Source organism: Hyperoodon ampullatus, assembly GCF_949752795.1.
Source record: "Hyperoodon ampullatus genome assembly, chromosome: 19".
In the NCBI taxonomy this organism is placed as follows: Eukaryota; Metazoa; Chordata; class Mammalia; order Artiodactyla; family Ziphiidae; genus Hyperoodon; species Hyperoodon ampullatus.
The window spans coordinates 55,534,998-55,550,494 of NC_136932.1; the positions used below are offsets into that span (position 1 = coordinate 55,534,998).

General features: G+C 56.2%; 1 protein-coding gene across 1 annotated transcript; it reads left to right on the forward strand.

The window, feature by feature from the left end:
* Positions 1 to 4,376: 4,376 nt before the first annotated feature.
* Positions 4,377 to 13,644, forward strand: MPO (myeloperoxidase; the record flags this gene model as incomplete). The annotated part of the gene is made up of 12 exons (XM_079725370.1): positions 4,377 to 4,470; positions 4,620 to 4,713; positions 5,039 to 5,214; positions 5,410 to 5,533; positions 5,633 to 5,762; positions 5,834 to 6,040; positions 6,928 to 7,246; positions 9,051 to 9,211; positions 10,772 to 11,027; positions 11,509 to 11,679; positions 12,493 to 12,730; positions 13,437 to 13,644. Exons 1-12 carry the CDS (start codon positions 4,395 to 4,397, stop codon positions 13,642 to 13,644), a joined length of 2,160 nt encoding a protein of 719 aa, XP_079581496.1. The 5' UTR covers positions 4,377 to 4,394.
* Between the last annotated feature and the right edge of the window lie 1,853 nt (positions 13,645 to 15,497).

Below are 15,497 nucleotides of genomic sequence, written 5' to 3' on the forward strand. Positions count from 1 at the left end.
TGTAAAGTAAAAAGGTTTGGAAGGACAAACACAAAAACGACAAAAGTGTTTATGTCTCAGGATTGGGGGAAAGGGACTGTAATTGGAAATGATGTAATAACCTAATCTAGAGGGAGCTTGAAACTGACCTGTAATATTTTAATTTTATTCAAAAGATATCCAGGTATTAATTACCTGCCTAATTCTAAATTAACTTTTAAAACTTTAAAGAGAGAGAAAACAAGGACTTTGGACTGGGTGCAATTGGGGTGTTTGAGGAATCACTGCCCCCGTCCCCTCCCCAGCTTCCATAAGCCCCCTTTACTCCAACCACACACATACACACAGGAAATCTGGCTGTAATCCCAACTGAACTGTTTCCTAAACAGCATTAAGAAAGAACAAGCTGTTTTGCAAGCAGTAGCAGAGAGAGCCCGTTATCCCACAGACAGTTGGACTTCACCCTAGGAGTGGGGATGTTTGGGAAGGCAAATGGAGAGAAGGAGGGCAGTGGGTGTGGGTGGGTGGAGGGGCTCCCTCAAAGGACTAGAGTCATGAGATGAAGCAGTCTCAGCAGTGCCCTCCAGAGGCCGCCCCCAGGATAGGGAGCTAGGGGGTAAGTTGTGGGACAAGGCTTGTCTGAAGTATCTCCTCTGGCAGACATATTCTCCTTCTGGTTATTCTGCATGCTGAGAAGCCCTCTGAGCCTCAATTACACCTGAGCCAGACAAATAGGGCCTAGATGAGGGATCAACAGAGATACAGACTGGGCAGCCTTACAGTGATCCCACCTGGGCCATTATTAATTGGCTGGAAACATCATAAAGAGCATCTCACATCATCACAGAGCATCTCAAACCTCTGCACACAAATGGAGACCCACAGCCCCTGCCCTGAGCCAAAGGCAGGTGGTTTGGGGATTATAAATCTTGAGAATTCTACCCCCTCCACATGGATGGAGAGTGAAGCGCATTTTCACGTCATCCTTTGAAAAGGCTTTTTTCATTCATTGCCTCGACACCGCCCGTGAGAAATCAGGGCAGGTCTCTTGACGCCCATGAGTCCCTGCAACGCCTCCTGCCTGGTACTTGGCCTCTGGGCCCCTCCCCTCAGTGCACCTTCCACTTGGCAGCCCAAGTGAGCTTTCTAAAATGAGCTCTGACCATGCACTTCAGGGCCTTCATGGCTCCCTGGAGCCTTCAGGACGAGAACTTCCCGGGAGGTCAGCAAGAGCGCTGTGTCCTGGGCCTCTGCCTGCCTCATCAGCCTCATCCTGCCCCACCCTCTCCCCCATGTTGGAACCGTCTGGACGAAGCCCACCCGTGTCAAGGCTTTTGCTGTGTCACCCTCTGGGTCCAGAATGCTCTTCCTCCCTGTGTCCAACTTGTAAACATTCTTCAAGACAGTCTCAAGCACCAATTCCTCAAAAAAGCCTTCTTTGATGCTCCCAAAGAACCCTGCACAAGGTTGTTGGGCAGCCATCGGTCTGCATCCCCCTGTGCTCACGGAGGAAAAGGCCTTTGCTCAATGGAGGGCACCCAAGGGCCAGCACGGTACCTGTCATGTGCGGGGGCTCGGTACCTACTCATTGAATAAATGCCTGAGTGAAAGGTCGGGAATAAACCTGCAGAGGCCACTGGGTAAAGAGCGCTCGTTTGTAAGTCAAGACACCTGACAACTAGAGTTTTCTCAGCTGTGCCACACTGCTGCCCTAGGCAAAGGTACTTCCTTCCCAGACCTCCATCTTTCTCATCTGTGCTATGAGGAACTTGTATTAAATTTCTCTTACCTCTTGGGCTCTGACAATTCCCTTAAAAGAGTAAAGGAGGGCTTCCCTGGTGGCGCAGTGGTTGAGAGTCCGCCTGCCGATGCAGGGGACCCGCGTTCGTGCTCTGGTCCAGGAGGATCCCACATGCCGCGGAGCGGCTGGGCCCGTGAGCCATGGCCGCTGCGCCTGCGCATCCGGAGCCTGTGCTCCGCAACGGGAGAGGCCACAGCAGTGAGAGGCCCGCGTACCGCAAAAAAAAAAAAAAAAAAAAAGAGTAAAGGAACACTAATTGTCAGAGTTGATGAAAGCGATGGGAAACAGGTGCTCCCACGCATGGCTGATGGGAGGGTGAAAGCCTTAAAAATGTGGAGACCCAAATATGGATAATGACCCTAGTACTGCTTATAACAGTGAAAATAGGAAATGACTCAAGTACCTAACAAGAAAGGATTAGTGAATAAAACATAGTATTTCATACCAAATATTACGCAGACATAGGAATGAAATAAATCTCTTTTTATTGACAGAGAGATGTCCAGGCTAAATTAAGTATTAAAAGTAGATTGTAGGGGCTTCCCTGGTGGCACTAGTGGTTAAGAATCCGGCTGCCAATTCAGGGGACACGGGTTCGAGCCCTGGTCTGGGAAGATCCCACATGCTGCGGAGCAACTAAGTCCTTGGGTCACAACTACTGAGCCTGCGCTCTACAGCCCGCGAGCCACAACTACCGAAGCCTACATGCCTAGAGCCCGTGCTCCGCAACGGAGAGTAGCCCCCCGCTTGCGACAACTAGAGAAAGCCTATGCTCAGCAATGAAGACCCAACACAGCCAAAAATAAATAAATAAAATTTAAAAAGTAGATTGTAAAATAATATTTAAAGTAATAGTAAATATTAAAAATAATATATTTTTTTGGCCTCACCACGTGGCTTGTGGGATCTTAGTTCCCCAACCAGGGATTGAACCTGGGCCATGGCATGAAAGCGCCAAGTCCTAACTACTGGACTGCCAGGGAACTCCCCTAAAGTATGTTATCACTTTAAAATACATATTATATCTACATATAGGATATCAAATTATGAAATGGGGTTATTGGCGAGCGGTGGGATTATGGGAAATTAGTTTCCTTCCTGCTTCTTATTTATGTGAAAGATGGCAAACCTGGAAAGAAAAAAAATTACCCATAACCTCACCTGATTGTACATATTTTATTTACTTATTCTATAACATCTCATGTATGGAAATATATGTTACAGGATGAAAAAAATGTATTTTCAAAAGCCTATAAAGTTCTAGAACCTGATCCACAAAGAGCCTTTCGTCCAAGTTCACCCACAGCAAGTCTCTGGCAGGCCAAGGCTGGAAGAATGGCCTCCTCTCTCACGGGCCCCTGGACTCTGCTTCCTGGCAGATGACAGGATCACTGGGCACATGGGGAAGATGTCACTGTCCCTTGTTCCTTGGCCAAGATGTGGTCTGGGCATAGAAGGCGAGAGTGAGTGCAGGAGGGTACCCGAAGGTAGGAGGTGTGGGTAGACCAAACAGGACATGGGGGCCACGGTTGGCACGTGCCCAGCCTGACGAGGGCACAGGGAGGTGGACAGACACAGTCATTAGTCGTAGGGTACCTTTCCTGCTGCGGAATGGTAGTCCCTTTGCCAGTCTTCCCCTCTTCTATTTCAAAAGTTTAATGCAAATCCTAACGACACTGATCTTGTCCCTGGGAGGCACTGGGCTGTGTCACCCAACTGATCACTAACCACAACCAGCTTGCTTCTCTCCTGGTTCCTGAAATCTGGGGGCGGGTGGTGGGGATGCTGGAGACAGCCCCCTACCAAAAGCCAGGAGGAAAGGAGATGAAGAGAGGGATAGAGGAAGTTAACCTTGGTCCTCAGCCCCCGGCCCCCGGGGTCTTCTTTCCTGTGAAGCCCAACGGTCCCCAGCCAGATTTCCTGTCCCTTTAGCCTTCTCCAAGAATGGAGGGCTGCCCATCAAGGTTGGCCACAGGGGTCGGGTTACTGTTGGGGGTGGGGCATGGTGCCCTGAGGCAGGTCCGGCCATCATCACTCCAGGTCTCCCCTTCACCTTCTGTTTCCCATAATTCCTTAGGTTGTCAGCGCCTAACTTTTGTCCCTTTCAATGGAAACTTGGATACTCCGTTGAACCAGAATTTTGGAGGGGGGCGGTTAGTTGTCTGCACCCCCTGGGGACAGCACTGGTCTAGGCACACAATGGGGAGCTGAGAAGCTCTGGGGGTGCTAAGTTCAAAGGCTGGAGACAGTTCTGGCCCCTCCTCTCCCGCCCGTGTCACCCATATCGGAGAACTCTTTCTAGGCACCCCGGGCCCAGGAGGGGAGGAGAGAGAGTTCAGTCTCCGGGGGCGGGCCTCATCTGCCCTGCCCCTCCCCCAGCTTGGAGGACATAAAAGCCCAGATTTAGCTAAGAGGTGATGTCAATGCCAGGTGGAGCACTGGAACTTTGGAGGTAGGGTCCTGGACACTGTCTGTTGGCAGAACCCACTGAGGGGGCACTGGGGGGGTGAAGGTGGGGGTGAGCGGCCTGGGAGGAGAGGGATGTGGGGCTCTCTTCTCCCTAAATGCCCTGTGGGCTTTGGACACTTACTGGGCTTGGGGTCTTGCTGCAGAGATGAAGCTGCCCCTGGGCCTAGCAGGACTCCTGGTCATTCTAGCCACGCCCCAGCCTTCTGAGGGTGCCGCTCCAGGTAACAGTTCAGACGGAAGGGAAAAGGTGGTGTGTCGGGGGAGGTTCTGAGTCCCCGGGATGCCTTTCCTCAGTGTAAGCCACCCGGGCTCTAGGGCCTGATGGGGGCTTTGGGCCCATTCCTGACCTCGTGACCCCTGTTCTGGGCAGCTGTCCTGAGGGAAGTGGAGACCTCGGTGGTGCTGACCTGCATGGAGGAGGCCAAGCGTCTAGTGGACAAAGCCTACAAGGAGCGGCGGGAAAGGTGGGGCGCCGGGGTACGGCGTGGCTCTGGGCAAGGCTGTCCCAGGCCTTTCAGAGAAGGAACAGGCAGTGGGGAATTTGTGGCTGGGCGTGGGGCCCTCTGTCTGTCAGTCTTTTTATCTCTGGCTGTGAGAACATTTTCCAAACCATGCCTCCCATGGCCTGGCCTCTGGGCACCCAGGTCCAAACCCTGTTTAAAAAGAGAAACCTGCTTCCTAACTGTGGGTCTGTCTACACTGTCCTCTGTGTCCAGAACCCCGGGCTGGGGCTCTGCTGAGTGTCTCTGCCACCCTTCTCTGGCCCTCACCGCTCCCTCCCCCAAGCAGCATCAAGCAGCGGCTTCACAGTGGCTCGGCCAGCCCCATGGAACTCCTGTCCTACTTCAAGCAGCCAGTGGCAGCCACCAGGACAGCTGTGAGGGCTGCTGACTACCTGCACGTGGCCCTAGGCCTGCTGGAGAGGAAGCTGCGGCCGCTGTGGCCAGGCCGCTTCAATGTCACGGGTACCATTCCCTCTACATCCCAGACCCTCGCTCAATCCCAGTGGTTCCCCCAACCCCTCCTTCCAGGGAGTCTCAGCGGGCATCCTAGCGTCCCCTCCATGCCCTCAGACCACACCCCCCAACCGAGGCTCCCCAGCAGAGGATAGAAAATAGGGTCTCAGCTCCCACTCGCTCCCTACTTTCCCGGCCCCGCAGACGTGCTGACACCTGCCCAGCTGAATCTGCTGTCCAAGACTAGCGGCTGCGCCTACCAGGACCTGGGGGTGAGGTGCCCAGGGGAGGACAAGTACCGAACCATCACCGGGCAGTGCAACAACAGGTGCGGCCGCTGGGGGCCGCCCCTCGGCGGGCGGGCGGTGGCTAGAGGCGGGTGGTCCCGGCCACATGGCGTCAGCGCCCTGTTCCCCCACCCCTGCAGGCGCAGCCCCACGCTGGGGGCCTCCAACCGCGCCTTTGCGCGCTGGCTGCCGGCGGAGTACGAGGATGGCTTCTCCCTGCCCTTCGGCTGGACACCAGGGGTCAAGCGCAACGGCTTCCCGGTGCCCCTGGTGAGCCCTGGCCCGCGGAGTGGGAGAGGCCCGGCCGAGGCCAGGGCCCCCTGACTCCCCGTGTCCCGCAGGCTCGCGCCGTCTCCAACGCCATCGTGCGCTTCCCCACGGAGCACCTGACCCCGGACCAGGAGCGCTCGCTCATGTTCATGCAGTGGGGCCAGCTGCTCGACCACGACCTCGACTTCACCCCCGAGCCAGCCGCCCGCGTCTCCTTCCTCACTGGCGTCAACTGCGAGACCAGCTGCCTGCAGCAGCCTCCCTGCTTCCCGCTCAAGGTACTCCCTCCCTGCCCCACCGGCCAGCCTGCCGGGTCGCGGGAGGGACGGTGGTCCCGGAAGGGACCACCGTCCCTCCGTGCCCAGCCTTCCTCCCCTGGCTCCCAGCAAGGCTGGCCCTGAGCCCCCATCCCCCGCCGCTCTGGGCTAGGGACCTTCCCACCGCCCCTCAAACCTCTGTGTGCAGGTGCCGGTGGCGGGGGGGGCTCAGTCCTCCTCCCTCCCCACTCACGGGCTCCCTCTCCCCAAGCCCACGTCACACAGAGGCTGGGTTTTGGGGTTGGAGCAGGACTGAGAGGTGGGCTGGTTGGTCCAGGCACGTGCAGAGTAGGTAGACGAGGGGAGAAAGAAGGAAGGAGGATCCGAGAGAGGGAGAGAGACACAGGGGCCAGGGGGAGAGAGACACAGGGGCCAGGGGGAGAGAGAGGAAAGGGACAGGGAAGAGGCAGAGACGGGAGAGGAAGGGGAAAGGAAGAGGAGGCCCCCGGAGAGTGTAGAGACCAGATCTAGAGAACAGAGGAGGGAGGAGCAGAGACAGAAAAGAGGAGAGAAAGGAGGTTTGGGGGGAGGGGTCAGAGGACTGGCCACACCCCCTCCAGGGGGCCCCACATCCCCCACGCCAGCGCCCGACTCCTCACCCCTCCAGCTCGGACGTGCTCTGCTAGTGGAACCTCAGGCTGATCCCCTGGGGGCCTTGAGATGCCTTCCTGCCCGCCCAGGGGGCCGAGGAGCTCCGTTTTAGTGTCTGGGTTGCCCCCTCTGGTTCTGGGCTCTAGGCTGCTTCCGAGGTGGGAATTAAGGCCTTCAGGAGGGTGGGCGGGAGAAAGCCACTCCTGATCGCTGTCCCTGCCCTCGGCGAGCCCGCCGGGCCTCTCTCTGTGCCGCAGATCCCGCCTGATGACCCCCGCATCAAGAACCAACGTGACTGCATCCCTTTCTTCCGCTCCAGCCCGGCCTGCAAAGGGAGCAACATCACCATCCGCAACCAGATCAACGCGCTCACCTCCTTCGTGGACGCCAGCATGGTGTACGGCAGCGAGGACCCCTTGGCCATGAAGCTGCGCAACCTGACCAACCAGCTGGGGCTGCTGGCCGTCAACACCCGCTTCCATGACAACGGCCGGGCCCTGCTGCCCTTTGACAACCTGCACGATGACCCCTGCCTGCTCACCAACCGCACCGCGAACATCCCCTGCTTCCTGGCAGGTCAGTCCTGGGCAGGGACCTGGGCTGACGCAGGGGTGCCCCCTACCGGAGCCACAGCGGGCCTGTTTGAGAGCCCCTTGTGGGTTTGCATTTAGAGAGACTGTCCTCATCAACCTCATGGTATTAATCCAGTTGCCTCGGTAACAAGTTGGATGGAGCCAGAGAGGCGAAACAAAAACAAAACCCCAAACCAACAGAAACAATAACCCCAAACCTAAGAAGGAGACTCAGGGATGGCCAAGGAGCGAGCCTCTGTCCATCCGTTCAGCCCTTTCTCTGTCGCTCTCTTTCCCTCTGGACTCTGGGAGAGAGGCAAGTTGAGTCCTCCAGGGACAGGGCACTGAAGGGCAGAGAGCACCGCGACACCCTCACCCTCTAGAATCACGGTATCCAATCTGGTAGCCACTAGCCACACATGGCTATTTTCATTTACGTGTAAGTTAATTTAAATGAACTTAAATTAAAGACAAGATTCCTCCACTGCGCTAGCTCTATTTCAGGTGCTCAACAGCCTTGTAGGCTAGTGGCTTCCATATAGGACAGCTCAGATGTAGAACATTCCCATCTTCACGTTCTATTGGACAGAGCTGCTCCAGCACATCACCACCTATCCACCTTGATTCCCTGTAATAAGAGAGGGTGGGATTTTCGATGTAAACAACTGGCATTCCTGGGGATATGGTTGGGGCAATGATGGGGGTAGTGCCCAGAAATTTTACGCTTTTACCTTTAAACCCAACGGTGGGTCTGAGGCCTTTCTCTCTGGCCTCCTAACCTCACCTCCTGGTGGCTCCTGATGGCTGGGCCCTGGGGAGGAGAATCAAGGTCAGCACCAGTGTGGGCTTTTCTGGGCTAGTGGGGGAAGAGCGGCACTCCTTGGCCTCCACATGGTGTTGAGCCACATGCTCCCAGCCTGGATGGTCATGACCTCTGTCAGGTTGTGGGAAGGAAAAGCTGCTCTCAGAGAATATCCTTCTCAACAAACTTAAGAGCTGTGGAGGACTGAACCCAGTGTCCTGCAGAAATGAGACTGGCCCTAACCCTCTGGTACTTCCAGAGCAGGTTTAGGGGAGGACTTGAGGGATCAGAGGGTCACACTTTGTTCTTTTGCACAGTCTCAGGGGTGGACTTCAAACATCCTGTGCCCTGGCTCCCTGCCCTGAGCAGGCTGCACAATTAGCATGCAGTAAGGTGCGGATGGCAGTTCTGAGCAGATGGTACTGGCCTTCTAGAGTCCTGTGTTAAGAAGGATTCTGAGGTTGCATCCAATTTTAGAAGGAGAGAGGGCTGTGATCAGTCACTGTGTCTCACATGGACAGGAAAATAGGGAGAGCCAATGTGCATGCTACTTTTTGGCCTTCCCTGAATCAAGAGAATAAGTCAATCAAGCTGTATTCATGGATCTCCTATTTTGTACCAGGCACTGTGTTAAACCCCCTGTGTCTATGTATACATTGGGTGGGAGGGTCAGATACAAAAAGGCACAAGCCACGGTCCTTGTCCTCAAGGTGCTACCAGTCTCAGGTGTGGGAAGGTGGCAAGTCTTGTGTCACATCTGGTGCTTAGTGAATGAGCATCTCTGACCAGCAGTGCCACTAAAGAGAGGAAGAACTATCATGGTGGACCAGGGCATCAAGGCAGGCTTCCTAGAGGAGGTGTAAACTGAGCATGGCGTGGAAAGATGGGTGGAGAGGAGGGCTGGGTAAGGAGCATCTGAGGCCTTGGCTTGGGAGAGGGTTTCAGTGGAGCGAGTCCTTTCTGGGAGGGAGGTCTTAGGAACGACAGTAGCTTTTGCTTCCCCAAGGGGACACCCGCTCAAGTGAGATGCCTGAGCTCACCTCCATGCACACACTCTTTCTGCGGGAGCACAACCGGCTGGCCACAGAGCTCAAGCGCCTGAACCCTTGCTGGAATGGAGAGAAGCTCTATCAGGAAGCCCGAAAGATCGTGGGAGCCATGGTCCAGGTAGGCAGTCCTGCGCATCAGTGATGCCAGGGGTCGGCAGGCTTGGGATCCAGACATGCCTCTGCCACATCTTAGCAGTGCAAATGAACCCTCATGAGCTTCAGTTTCTTCATCCGTGATACTGTAAGGATTAAAGGACACATATGAAAACACCTAGCAGATACTAAGTGCCTGACGAGGGTCACTTGCCTTCCAACCCCTTTCCCAGGCTTGCTGACCTTTCTACGGATACTCTCCTGTCCACCGGGAATGGTACTGGGAGGTTTAAGCAGGTGGTTCTAAAGTGCCTGGCGCACAGTAGCTGTTCAGTAAATGCTTCTCCTTTCCTTCATCTCATCAGCACCCTTAGCTCCTTTGCACGCTCCCTCTTTTTTTTTTTTTTTTTTTTTTTTTTGTGGTACGTGCGCCTCTCGCTGCTGTGGCCTCTCCCGTTGCGGAGCACAGGCTCCGGACGTGCAGGCTCAGCGTCCATGGCTCATGGGCCCAGCCGCTCCGCGGCATGTGGGATCTTCCCGGACCGGGGCACGAACCCGTGTCCCCTGCATCGGCAGGCGGACTCTCAACCACTGCGCCACCAGGGAAGCCCTCCCTCCCTCTTTACAGCTCTATCACAGCTCACCTGATCTCCTTATCCTCGCTTATCGAGGGGGGGGGGGTGTTCTCTCGACGTTTTTTGAAATGTTTAAATGCTTTATTTATTTATTTATTGGCCTCACTACATGGCTTGTGGAATCTTAGTTCCCCGACCAGGGATCGAACTCGCGCCCCCTGCAGCGGAAGCCCAGAGTCCTAACCACTGGACCGCCAGGGGAGTTCCCTTCTCCCAACGTTTGACGCTCCAGCATCCCCATTGTCTCCCCAAGACATAAACACACACACACCCACACACGCACGCACATGCACATCCCTTGTTAATACTCCTTGACCCTGGAGGGGAGAGAGTTGCTGGTGCTGAGGGTGAGTTTTCAATTTGCACTAAGAAAGTAAGCGAGATTCATTGAAACCTCAGAGGAAATTCCAGAGTCTGGAATCTAGAGTGGGACTGTTGCATCTCTTCTCTTTTCACTGGGAGAAAGCATCTAGGGTGGCCCTTTTCCATGTTGCTTTCCCTCCTCCTACAGGCAATATATTGAACCCTCCTGTAAGCCAGGCACTTGCTGGGCACTGAGTAATTTCAAGAGAAGTGAGATAAAACCCTTGCCCTCAAGGAGCTAATAAGTTTGTAGGAGAAATGGGACCATGGGTAACAAGGGCAAGGGAGCTATTGCAAGGACTAACAAAGCCCTTTTTTTATGTAATACTTTAGGGCAGAGAGCAGCATAATTACCTGTAATTTACATTTGAGGAACTGGGGCTCAGAGAGGTTAATAACTGGCCCAAGGGCACACAGCAGAGCTCTGTTTATGCCATTCGGTGCCACTCTGTGAGACTCAGCTCCAGTGCTGTAGGAGGCAAATCCCTGGCCGTATATACGAGGGAGGGATCCCCCGAGTCAGGAGCAGGCGAAGAATCTGCTGGGCGGGGTGAGTGGAGAGGCTGCTCTGCGTGACTTTTCTTTAGATCATCACTTACCGGGATTACTTGCCCCTGGTGCTGGGGCCGGTGGCCATGAGGAAGTACCTGCCTGAGTACCGCTCCTACAATGATTCGGTGGACCCGCGCATCGCCAACGTCTTCACCAACGCCTTCCGCTATGGCCACACCCTCATCCAGCCCTTCATGTTCCGCCTGGACAATCGGTACCAGCCTATGCAGCCCAACCCTCGTGTTCCGCTCAGCAAGGTCTTTTTTGCCAGCTGGAGGGTTGTGCTGGAAGGTGAGCGGGACCTAGGCCAGGAGTGAGTTAGTGGGCAGCCGAGGGTGTGATGGGAGTGGGCTTGGTCACAGGGAGCTGGGGTGGAACAAATCCTCTTTCCTTCCGTCTTTGGGGATCTGATCTGACTTTCCAGCCTCTGACTTTCAAGCAGAGTTCACCTGACTCTGCTTGCACATCTGATAACAAAGAGTGGGCTGGACATGGCTTGTAAGGAGCTGGCTCCTTCCTGTGTGTTGTATTGAATAATTCTCAGTGACCCAGGAGGCCAGGGGCTGGGAGCACCTGAGCCTTGCCAGTCTGAATGGCATTACCCCCCGAGACCTCAAAGCCTCAATGAGGACCTGCCCGCTGGGGACACCTTGGCACCAGAAGCCACATGTGCCCAGCCCTCTTCTGCCATTCCCCCCGGTTCTACCTGACTCCGGTCTGAGCTCTGATACTGAGCCAGATCCTTCCCCCAACCTTGCTCCTCCCGCCCCAGGTGGCATCGACCCCATCCTCCGGGGCCTCATGGCCACCCCTGCGAAGCTGAATCTCCAGAACCAAATCGCGGTGGATGAGATCCGGGAGCGGTTGTTTGAGCAGGTCATGAGGATCGGGCTGGACCTGCCCGCTCTAAACATGCAGCGCAGCCGGGACCACGGCCTCCCAGGTGAGGGGCTGTAGGAGTCTCCCTGGCCCCACCCCTCCCCACCTCCCACTCCAAGGCCTGCCCTCTCCAGGGCCCCCAGCTGCCTGGGGCTCCCCCGAACCCCCCAGAACGTTGCTCTTAGGATGCAGTCTGAGGTCAGGCCCCTACCTCTCCCTGGGCCCATCTGCCCCGTTTCCAGCACCTCCCGCCTCCTTTGTGTTGCTGTAACCCTCCAACTTAGAGCATCATCGTAATAACCACAAGCCCCCGCCCACAGTCTGAAAATCTGTCTCCATCTCATTTCACTTTGCTTCATTTTACATGAATTCTGAGGGGAAGAGATTATTATCACCTCCATTTTACTGATGAGGAAACCGAGGCCTGGAGAAATTCAGAACCTGCCCAGGTTCTCCAGCCAAGTCCATGGCAGAGCTGGAATTGGAGCCCAGATCAGCCTCACGCCACGCCCGTGCCTGTGTTATAGGACAGCTGGTGTGGCCGATCCTTCTAGACGCACTGCGCCCACCACGGGTCTGAGATCTCCACCGGGGGCCGGGAGACGCTCCTCTTCTTGGACCCAGCAGGAGTTATGGCAATTTAGGATTGATCCCGTAGGGCGGGAGGGCCAGGGGAAGACAGAGAGGCTCCTGGAGAGACCCAGCTGTCCCCAGGCCCCTGGAGAGGCCGGAGGGCTCCCTGTGGGGTTTATAGCCTGGTAGCAGCCCCTCTGTGTCCTCCCCTCCCTCAGGTACCTCAGTACGTGGCCTCGCTGGGTTGGGAAGGTGGCCTTTCTGGGACCCACCCACGGGCCTCTCTCCCGTCCCCCCCATACAGGGTACAATGCCTGGAGGCGCTTCTGCGGGCTTCCGCAGCCCAGCACGGTGGGCGAGCTGGGCACGGTCCTGAAGAACCTGGACCTAGCGAGGAAGCTGATGGCCCAGTACGGCACGCCCGACAACATCGACATCTGGATGGGGGGTGTGGCCGAGCCCTTGGACAGCAAAGGCCGCGTGGGCCGACTCCTCGCCTGTCTCATCGGGACCCAGTTCAGGAAGCTCCGTGATGGCGATCGGTGAGGACGGAGGCCGAGGGGCTCCGCTGTGCGGCGGTGGGCCTGCCCCTGACCCGCGGGGGCCCCCGCTTCCTCCTGCTAGAGGGAGTCCGTTCTGGGGAGCCTCAGGGTCATCCCTAATGCGCCCTGAATCTGTTGGGGGCGCAGCAAGGAGGGACCTGGACCCCTGGTGGTAAAGGAGGGAAGAGAGAAAACGCCACTCGCAGTCACTTCTTCTCCGGGTCCCGGGCCGCCGCCACGGCACCGCCGGTCTCTGTTGAAAGATCCCCTCCTCGCTTTCCCACGGCTGCTCCTACTGTCCTTTCCCTGGGGTCCTGACCTCTATCACAGCCAGTTCTACCCTAGCCTGAATCGCGCCTTTGGGATCATTTTTCAAAGGTGTCCCACCCCGGGTGGACAAATTATACACCGCGCCCAAGAGCCTCTCTCCCCGCGTGGATGTAGCCCTGGCTACACTGAATGAGTGTGGGCCTGGCTCCCGGTCTGTCGTCAGCGGTGCCCGGAGGCTGCTGGGGCGTGGGCCGGGGGAGGCAGCCGGGCAGCTGTGAGTGGGGCTCTACTTGTTTGAACCCCCCTGGGCTGCCTGAGGGCCTGGAGCTCCCCCGTGCTGTGGGGCCGGTGTCATCCGGGGGTTAGCTCTAGCCAGTGGACGCCCTCCCGGCCCAGGAGGGCCTCAGGCACAGTGGCCGGCGGTGTTCCCGGGCAGGTTTTGGTGGCAGCACGAGGGCGTGTTCAGCCCGCAGCAGCAGCAGGCCCTGGCCAAGATCTCCCTGCCCCGCATCATCTGTGACAACACAGGCATCACCGTCGTGTCCAAGAACAACATCTTCGAGTCCAACACGTTCCCTCGGGACTTCGTCAACTGCAGTGCGCTCCCTGCGTTGGACTTGGCTTCCTGGAGGGACAGGGACTAGAGGCTGGGTAAGGGGCTGCAGTGGTGAGGTGACGGTTGGGCACACCTGGGCTGGCCAATTGCAACCACAGAGATCTCCCTTCCCTAGGTGGGCCCATCCCTGTTCTGGGTGCCAGCCAGAAAAACCAGTGACTAGACATTCATTCATGTGTATGTGTGTGTGTGTGTGTGTGTGCATGTGTGTGTACGTGCACAATGAATATAAATTGCATTTTGTGTGCGTAGTGTGTGAACATGGGTAGTATTTTGTGTGTGTGTACGTGTGAGTGTGTGTTTGCTGTTTATTACTAAGTATGGACGGCAGCAGAGTGGATTGGTGAGGAACACAAGCTCAGGAACTAGACTGCTTGGGTTCAAATCCTGCCTCTGCAGCTCACCAGCTATGTGACCTTGAACAAGTTCCTCAACCTTGCTAAGCCTGAATTTTCTTCTCTGTAAATAACAGCTATCACGGCTCCTTAGAAGGTCCATTTGCATTCTCTAGTACTCGGTTTACTGAGCACTTACTACCTGCCAGGCACTGTGCTAGGCATGGGAAACATACAGAAAAAAGTCAGACACCGTTTCTGCCCTCACGGAGCTTATACCTGGAGAGTGTCCGGGTAGCAGAGGTGAACCAGCGGCCCCAGAGGTGTGGCTAGTAGCGGCTGGGCTGTGGGTGGTGGTGGGGTTATGGGCCCGTGCGAGCCCGGCTCCGCCCCTGGCTGCCTTTTCTCTTCCTTACCCTCTTCTCTTGCTTTTTCACAGGAGCCTGTGCCTGGAGAGGGACTGGGGCCCATTGGCCCTTTTGTACCATTTGTTTGTACCTGATGATTATGATAATAAAACATCACTGATGGGGATCTTTGCTCTGTCTGCAGTGGGGCTGGACCCTCAGCATGAGGCTTGCTCCGGGCTCTGAACTTGAACCAGGGTGGTCAGTGCTTCAGGGCCCTTTCTGAACTGGGGGTCAGGACATCCAGGAGTCCTCCTTTGGCTGATTCATGCGTGGAAGGCAGGCAGTTCTTAGAAGCCTAGGGGCCAGGCCAAACCAAGCAGACCCTCTTCCCTCACCTTCCCCAGGGAACAGGAATTGCGGTCACCAAGCCCTTCTGTTTGTGCATTGCTCTGGGAAGTATTTGCTACGTGCTCACTCTGTGTCAGGCTGGGAAATAGAGGGGACACACACTTTTCCTGCAGGAGAGGAAGAGCGGAGGGGTGATGGGAAGGTAGTTCCCTCCCCAGATAGCAAGGCACCTCTGGATCCTGCATCCCTGCAGCTGGCACAGTGGTTCGGAGGCCCTAGGACAGTAGACTCCTTCTCACTCCTGCCTTCACGGGGCCGGGTTCCCAGACTGGGACAGCAGGCTGGGCTGAGGGCGGGGAAGGCGCATACTTCCCTAATAAACTTGCCTGGAGCTTAATCCCTCTGACTGGTGGATTCACTCCCTTCTTCCCACATTTGGGCAGGGGCACCCACAGCTGGAGCCTGAAAGCATGCAGGATGCTGGGGCTCCCATGCCCATAGGAGCCCCAGCACTTCACCCTAGCAGGATAAATACTACTCGGCTCCATTTCACTGATGACGGGAGGGGTGTTCAGTGAGGTTAAGGGCCTCATCTGAGGCCTCAGAGAAGAGGGTGCCAGAGTCGGGGCTGCAGCCCAGGCCTTCTGGCTCCTGGGCTTTCCCCACAGGATGGCTAAGTGCCTCCCACCCCCGCCCCACCATTCTGGGGATCTGGAGGCCCCAGCTGGGCTGACCTTACCCAGGAAGGTCATTTTTTTTTTTTTTTTTTTTTTGCCTTACGCGGGCCTCTCACTGTTGTGGCCTCTCCCGTGGCGGAGCACAGGCTCCAGACGTGCAGGCTCAGTGGC